An 8,457-nucleotide genomic window follows, 5' to 3' on the forward strand; every position below is an offset into this window, starting at 1 on the left:
AGAGGCACAGAGCCAACAATTATGTCCAAACATGGTCATTCTATATGAAGTTAAAAGATACCGTAAATTTTGTTATGAAAAACAAAAGTCAGCTTTTAGGAATGATTTGGAGACAGGAACGGAGGGGGTGCTCACCCTCTTCTGGCTCCTGACCTTTACACCTAGAGTCTCCTCCTAAAACACTCCTATCCTTGACTCACAAAACAGCTAAGACACCACAACAGCTTTATCACCTGCTTTCCCTCTTGTGTCCCACTGACCCACCTGTTTCTCTATGACACAAATCAGTCATTGATTGGCTGAGTAGTGTCACATGACCAGTGCCTTAAAAGATAAAAGAATCTGCGCTAGTTAAAACAAAAATGCTCCTTTAAAATTCAATAGTAATAACAATTCCTCAATAATTTATAGGTTATAGCTCTGGGTTCAGATAAGACAGGATGTGGGTCTGGATCCAGACTGTGGACCACCTCTTAGTCACCTGTGCACTAGACTCTAACTCTACATGCAGATTTCTGTTTTTTTCCACGGAGCCATGTTCCCATCACTAAAGTGAAATGGCTTCAGGTTCAGTTAAGAGGAATCAGAACGCGTCCTAATGACATAGTGTGTAAGTACTGTATCAATGTAGACCTGAAAATATTCAAACTGTTCTTTACATCTGGAAAGTCACTTCGTCGTGGGTAGAAAAGCTGAGACAGAGAATTCTTGTTATTCTTCCGCAGTCCCTTTAACCTTCCACCTTCCCCTTTTAACCTGAGCCTGTGACAGGCTCCTGAACTCCTGCTCACACTGTGACAACACACTGTGACAACACACTGCTCCCATTCTGACCTTTGACCCTCCTCTTCATCTACCCCTGTAGCAGCGACGAGGACAACAAGCCTCTGCAGGGCAGCCAGACCTCGCTGGACGGCAACGTGAAGGAAAGCGACGACAGCCTGGTAGACTACGGCGAGGGCGGCGACGGCCAGTTCAACGAGGACGGCTCCTTCATCGGCCAGTACACGGTGAAGAAGGACAAGGATGAGACGGAGGGCAACGAGAGCTCCGAGGCCACCTCACCCGTCAACGCCATCTACTCGCTGGCATAGCCCATCAGCAGCACACGGGGGACAGGGCAGCCACCCCCACCCCCCATCCCTTTGATTCAAGGGCGATTCGACACACCACAGCACCACACACCACACACACACATACACACACACACATGAATATAGTACTATATGAAACACGGTAAACAGGAAGTGCAGCAGGGTCTGTGTGGAGACTGTACAGACTTTCCTCTGCAGGAAGTGGAACCAGACCACAAGCCTTTACTTTACGTTTCCAGCTCTGAGAGGATGGCCCATATGAGGGCAATTGGACACAGTGGACAGTGCTTGTTTATCTCTGCTCTGCCGGCCCGTCACCCACACAGACTCGGAGTGTGCCTTCTGGGCAGCGTTCAGCATCTAGAGGCATCAAGCATCGTTTGAGATTTTCCTTTGGTTCATTTCTGCTCCGAATGTTTTCAGTGTCACTGCTCTCCTCCCTGATACACCCCTCATACACACACACACACACACACACACACACACACACACACACACTCACACACACTCACACGCCCCATACTGTAACATATCAGCTTCTAACCATCGATCTCAACAGGATGCTGGCAGATATGTTTATCATATTGATATTTACGCAGTGAAAGATTTTAGTTTCTCCACAGCTGGTAGACGAGTCATTGAATCCTAATGAATGCTGTGTACAGACCTGGCACACATGTTGGTGCCCTGCGAAACTATGCACTATCACCTCCTCTGTACCTTCACGGTTTAATCTGGTTAGTAAAAGGTCATTTTCACTTCCTTTTTTACCACCTGCAGGCTGAACTCACGCTTTCACTCACTTTGCCTTGTACAATGTGGTAGACATGTTACCTCTAATCCAATGTTGTAGTGCAGATGATCAAAATGGCTGCCACGATAAAGGCCACGTCTACCGCCAGCAGCAGACGCTGCTACAGTCTGTTGTCAGTGGATCCCATCATGGTCGTGTCTGAGGCAGCGGAGAGGAAAGTTAGTTTAGCTTGTGAAACAGCAGCAGACCACGACCCAGTGAATCCTGGTTAGCTTGCAGGCTAATGCTGCATTCATGTCACTTGGGAAAATTAAGAGTTTTATACCAAAACCAAACTAAATACTGACTAATTACGATTGAAAAAAGATTTAAAAGTTAAGATATTTTTCTACACCAACCTACATGTATTTACAAACCCCAGAGCTCCCAGTTAGCTGTTAGCTCCTGTGGGCTGAGGTGTGTTGGGCTACGGCCTGTCCAGTGGGACATGAATGCAGCATGAGAAGCTGGGATCCTTGAGGTGCTTTCAGACTAAATTTCCTGCATTGTGTTATGCACACAAATTCAGCAACTGGATTGTTATTACAGTCTGTGTTTTTTCGTCCCAAACAGCCGGCGCTACAGACGTTAGCTGTGAGCTAGCAGAGGGGTCTGCACCTTGTTCCTTCCCTCTTGATTTTTATATAAACCCAATTGATTTGTTGAGCATTACAAAAGAAAAAAAAAAACTGCATTAAGGCTGTGTGAATACTTTAAAAATGACAATATTTACAGCATGAAAATATAGACATTAAACTCACAGCCAGCTTTGAGATGAAGCTTTATTTTTTAGTTTTTGCAGAGGAACATAGAAAAAAGAAAAGTGTTTGAGTGGCAGAAGAAGTTTGAAGACGTGTGTGCGCTCACCTGTCATGTGTGTCATGTAGTCGCTCTCTCTGCAGACTGATGGACTGACAGTTACTAATTGGCTCATTGGTCTGTTGGCCTGTAGCTACTTATTAAACCCTTCAATGCTAAATCACATAGATATGAACTGCAGTTAGAAACACATTGTATTTCAAATATTTATTTTATATTTCTATTTATCACATTATGTGGCTAGTATTAATATATTAATTAGTTCTTTATTCAATGATTATCATATACACGTTCTGTTGTTTCACATCAGGAAATGGCCAAAATAAAGAATTTGTTCCTGCTCACCACAAGAGGGGTTCAACACAGCAGCATGTTCCAGATGTTTCTGTAGCAGCTGGATTTCCTGCTTTGAACAAAACAAAAAGAAAACACCTGTCTCACATGTCTCTCTGTCCATTGTGCTGCTCTTATCATGCTCATGTTGTGTTACTGTTGCTCCGTGTTGTTCTTCAGATTTATATAACCTAACATTTCCACCACATAGAAAATTAATATTGTTGCTTGTGATTATTTATTTGGCATATATTCTGTACATGTAGGTCTCTTATCTTTGTAAATATTTCATAGTTGATTTCCCCCCTTAAAAAATGCTTTATTCAAAAAGAAAACAAAGATTTAGAAATTAGCATCTACCAAGCAACAAGTGCATCCTGAGTCTGTTGTGCACCTCTGTGATGTAGTTTTGACTAACATTTGCACTCTGCACAAGTTACAAAAATCATCCTTCACTCTGTGTTGCCCTTTGCTTTGACATTGTAATATATGGTAGTGACTGCAGTCACTTTCTTAATGATGGTTTGGATTCTATATTGTGAACAAGAAGAATATGTTATATTGATGTAAATAAGTCCTGCAGTATCCCATTTGTAGCATTTGTCACACTGCTAGTAGGCCTAAAACACATGCATTCGCTGAGGTGTTAGAACATATAAACCTCCACACACTGTTCTTCCTGAGACTGCATATACTCTCACTTCCCATAATGCCTTTCACCTAACATGCTTATTGTTGCGTAGCTGTGTCCCATTTCAGGTGTCACCTCAGAGGAATAAAGGTTGAGACCGTAATGCCTCACACAGCCTAAAAGCCACAAGCTGAGATTAGCATTAGTACCCGAGAGCGTCCACGTGATGTCAGTTTAGTCACCTGAACTTTATTCAGACCATGCACGCCGACGCACGTGGGTCCATGTCCACCCATGCAGGAACCCTGTATACTGTAAACAGAAGTGTGTGCATGTCTACTGTCCTCTCTGCTGCCCCGTCCACGTCCCTTAATGCTGTATTTAAAGGTGCTATATGTAAGTTTTGCAATTGCTACATAGCTAATGTTAGCATTAACAGCTGTTTACTCAGTCTAGAAGAAATGTTGTAAGTTCACCATCAAACTTCATTCCTTTACTAGCCAACAGCTGTCTACAGAGGTGGAAACAAACACCAGTGTTAACTCGGTCTCTATCATGTCTTTTCTTCAACTGAAGTTGGCATGCTAACAGGTAGCCCGTCTCATGACTTCCTGATAGTGACTCACCGTAGCCTCCAGTGTGTCCTGAAGAAGTAGCTGGTCAGAGGATGTATTGTAACCTCTTGTATTATAAAGACAAAAATGGCTGAAGCTCTTGTTCGGACTCCATCACCGCCACCTGCTCCTAACAAGAAAGCAGAGAAAACTTACAGATAGGTAAGGTTAGTTCCAACTTGTAAAATTCACATTTCCAAGATTACCGCCAGGAAGTTACCCTCAAATGAAATACTGTAACCTTGTCACTGCTGGGCCTTAAAAATCTTCCCATAACTTCAACCTTTGAGAACCTTGTGAGGTGCTGGTTCTAGACCTTGACCAGTAGGTAGTTGATCTGATTGGACTTGTGGCCCAAAGTGGCATCAAACCAGTTGGTAGTTTTTCCATTTATGCCTTTGTGCACTTAATCTTATTAGTCATCTTGGTTCATCTTTGTCTCTGCATTGTTTGGTCGTCTACATCCCCTTTTCTGCTGAATGCTAGCTTGCTTTGGTAACCCTTGTTGTGATGTGAAAACACATCTGCGTTACCAATCACGATCGATCAATAGCAGTGTTGCCCACCTCTGAACAATACCTGAGACCCCCAGAACCTAAACCTAGCTCCAGAAACTGACTGGAGAACAAAACTAAAGCAGGAAACAAAGCAGAAGTTATGACAATGGCTAAGTGCTACGTTGCGTCAGTAGAAAAGGGATAGAAGCAGTAAATACAAGTTGACATCACCTGAATGCATTACCAGTTAATCATGTGACTCAAACAGTTGCCCAGTTTTGGGACAGAGGAGGCTGCGATTCTTGGCTCATTTGGAAGAGTCTGAATTAGAAAGACCTTGTGGATCCATTATGACATTTTCAAACTGCAAAGAGGCACCCTAAAGTGGAACACAGTGACTCAGTGACAGGCAGCCATTTTGAAAACAGTTCCCCCTTCCAAAACAAAGAGACACCTGATTCTCCAAAAACTCAACCTTTGTGTCATTTATTCTTTCTCTTAGAAGCTCATGTCCCTGTGTGTCTCGCTGCAGAACCTCAAGGCAATATCCTCTGTGTTTTCATGTTTTTTCTCTGATGCTGTTGTCTTGCAGTGTTTTCATGTCACACACCCCCGCTCAGGCGGTTGGGTAGCCTGAGTGAGGGTGTGTGATGAAGAAAGACCCGAAACACCTGATGAGTTCAGGAGCATCACTGAGGTCGTGTCCTTGGATGTCTCTGAGCCACAGTGTGTTCACTCTGACCTCGGTTCGAGCACTGGGGTTGTTAATCTGAGCATCTTGAAAAAGAGGAGCATGGTGCGGAAGTGGAAGAAAACAGCGAGTGAAAGCACTCAGAGATTATTGGGTTTGAACTTTCTTTCTGGACTCATTGGAAGAGTTTTCTTCAAAATCTGGTCTGGACACCTGTACTCTCCTCCTCCTCCCTCATGGCCTTGTCTTCGTCCCCCGAGTGTATCACAGTGGGGAAATGTTGTAAACTGGCTATATAACAAAGAAAAGAGGATTATGCATATTTGCTGATACACAGTGCTTTTTTTCTCGTCCTTTTGTTTGTGCACATCGACTCGAGGTGTGTTAAGAGTCGAGCATCTGTTTTTACTGTCTGCATCGTCTCCACTCACCTTTCACGGGGAAAAAGAAAATCTCAATGTGCAGTTTTACAGCTTTGTGTTGTTCTTTTTTATTATTTTCAAAATGCTGCAAAGTCTAGAATTTTACTAGTGTACATTTTTTAACTGATTGATCACATGCTGTATGGCTTTTTTTTAAACAAATTCTCATATTAGCATCTTGTTTTTATCATGTGTATCAGAGCAGCAAAGTCTCGCTTCAACATGCAGAATAATAGCTTTTGTAAGGTACATCTACTCAACAGAAAGTGGCATAAATATATTCACCATGTATGCGTGTATGATGAGATGTTGCAACTTCTGCTAGCGACGCCTTCTTTATAGTAAAGCTATCTCCTTTTCTCTACCTCCTGACTGCTCGTCTCTGTCCATCTCTTAACTTTTACTTTTTTTTCACGAACAGATTCAACATTTTTTTGTAGTTTCCAAGAAAACAGAAAAACACAAATCAAACTTGTGTTTTCTCTCTTACCTCGATTATATAGTTGAGGTGATATAAAGCTGCCGCATCAGTTAACATCATCATGTGTTAACAGCTGGTTTGTCCATGTGAGCAATTTAATATTTTCACCAGCTGCTATGCCATGTTGTCGATACATGTTGCTCCACAGTGATGTGATTCAGATCAGCAGGCAGGTGTTGGAATATAAATGACCATATTTGTCGCTGCCCTCTGATACAACCCAAATGAATGTTCTTACTGAAGATGTGTCACAGATAAATGATCAGATCAGTCTTTGTTGATACATGACTAACTAAGTCTTATGTTGTCACAGTAACAGTTTGGTTAGGTTTAGGCACAAAAACAACTTGGTAAGGTTTAGGAAGAGGTTGTGGTTTGGGTTAAAATAAATACTCTGTTAAGTTTACTCAGCCATCATCGTCATTTCTTTTCATTTATCATGAATTTAACATGTAATTGTAAACTTGGAAATCATTTCAAATTGGATGACTTGTTTCTTAAACACAAGAAATGCACATAAAGGCACATTTCTTAAAAAAGAAAAACATACATCTAGGCATTAATAATATTGCTACTAACAAGACTTTAAGTTATCAAGTTAAGGTTATCAAATAATTAATAAAATAATAAAATAAACATTTTGTAAAGTGCAGCATGTAGAAAATTATTGATACATTCTCTCTGTCGTCATGTTTTTTTCAGAAAGATTAATGAGTCCACATTGTCAGCAGAAAGAGCAGATCTTTTCTTTTTGCCTTTAATGACAGCCACAGTGAAAGTGACAGGAGAGTGGGGGAGAGAGAGAGGGGATGACATGCAGCAGAGGGCAAGGCGTCAGAGTCAAACCTGGGCCGCTGTGTGTTGGACTAACCTTCATGGTACGCGCTCTATGAGGTGATCCACTGGAGCGGCAATATGAACGAAACCAGACATCCTGTACCAACAGCACAAATATGTGAACCGTTACCATGGTTCAAATTACAGGCGAGATAAGAAAAATGACAAGCTCCCTTGAAAGCCTCCCTGAGACGTTAGGGGGAGATCTAAAAAATCGTTCACTTTTGTGTTACAGATTATATTTTTATTTTTACATACATTACGGTTCCTGAAATAAAAGACAATAATATAAATATGTCAATGTTGTGTGTTTATTTTCTTAATACATTACATTTTCCCGATCATCTGTCTCCATTAATTAACACAATTCTGTGTCTACTGCTGTGGCCATCCATGCGTGGCAGCGCTGCACTAAAATAATTACATTTATGTAGCCACCTAAACTCCACATCACTGAAGAGGTAGTAATAGTAGAATGTCTTTCGCAGTAACCCTATGATTGACCGCTCTGCTGCACATTTATAAGTATGCGTGTGTATGTGATATGTGTAGTAGTGCATTCCGGAAAATAGGGCTCCCCCGAATGCCACAGTGTAATTCAAACCCTGACCATCACACCTCTACCAGGTATCCACAGAAATCCTCCATGACAGCCCAAATTCTCAATCCTGAATAAGCAACACAAAATCAGGGCATTCCCCTGATGCACCGCACCACTCCTCAGAGCCAACAAGGCAGCTGAGGAATCTGAACAGATGGCAGTTTTGGCTGGGTCCTTAGAACCATCAGTAAAAATGTGCAAATACCCTCTCTGAAATTGATTTACATATTTGCAAACATGACTACAAGGAAGATTTCTAGGACCTATCTGATTAAGCAAAGATAAATGTACCTCAGGTTCAGGGAGAAACCGGAAAGGAATTCTCTTAGACTTCTTCTCCTTACCTACAGATTCCCAGTAATCCTCTAATTTTATTTTAGGCCACTCAAGCAAATTATAGAGCCCCAATTTGTTTGAGAACTAGAACTGAGTTCCAATAGGGTTTTTAAAAAGAGCACTGGCACACAAGGGGTGTGAGAGCAGAGGTGAGTCCACAGCTCAATCACTGAACTTAAAGTACTGGAGTACTTGATTTTAAAAATACAGAATTATTCAAAAGTGCATTTTTTATGTCAACACATTGTTGTATTGTTCCACATTTACTGAACCTAATGACAACCTACGGACTGACTGACTGACTGACT

At 41.8% G+C, this 8,457-nt stretch overlaps 1 protein-coding gene across 6 annotated transcripts in view; it reads left to right on the forward strand.

Annotated features, from left to right (window-relative positions):
• Positions 1-6,781, forward strand: part of nfasca (neurofascin homolog (chicken) a) — a 104,737-nt gene extending 97,956 nt beyond the window's left edge. For all 6 annotated transcript variants that reach the window (XM_087178878.1, XM_087178873.1, XM_087178877.1 and 3 more), the window contains one exon: positions 866-6,781. In XM_087178878.1, the coding sequence (XP_087035004.1) occupies positions 866-1,094 (229 nt within the window). In that variant the 3' untranslated portion in view covers positions 1,095-6,781. The remainder of the gene's footprint in view (positions 1-865) is intronic.
• The last annotated feature ends 1,676 nt before the right edge of the window (positions 6,782-8,457 follow it).

Source organism: Seriola lalandi, unplaced genomic scaffold (genome assembly GCF_002814215.2).
Source record: "Seriola lalandi dorsalis isolate HSWRI2012SDOR001 ecotype SW California unplaced genomic scaffold, Sedor1 jcf7180002054748, whole genome shotgun sequence".
In the NCBI taxonomy this organism is placed as follows: Eukaryota; Metazoa; Chordata; class Actinopteri; order Carangiformes; family Carangidae; genus Seriola; species Seriola lalandi.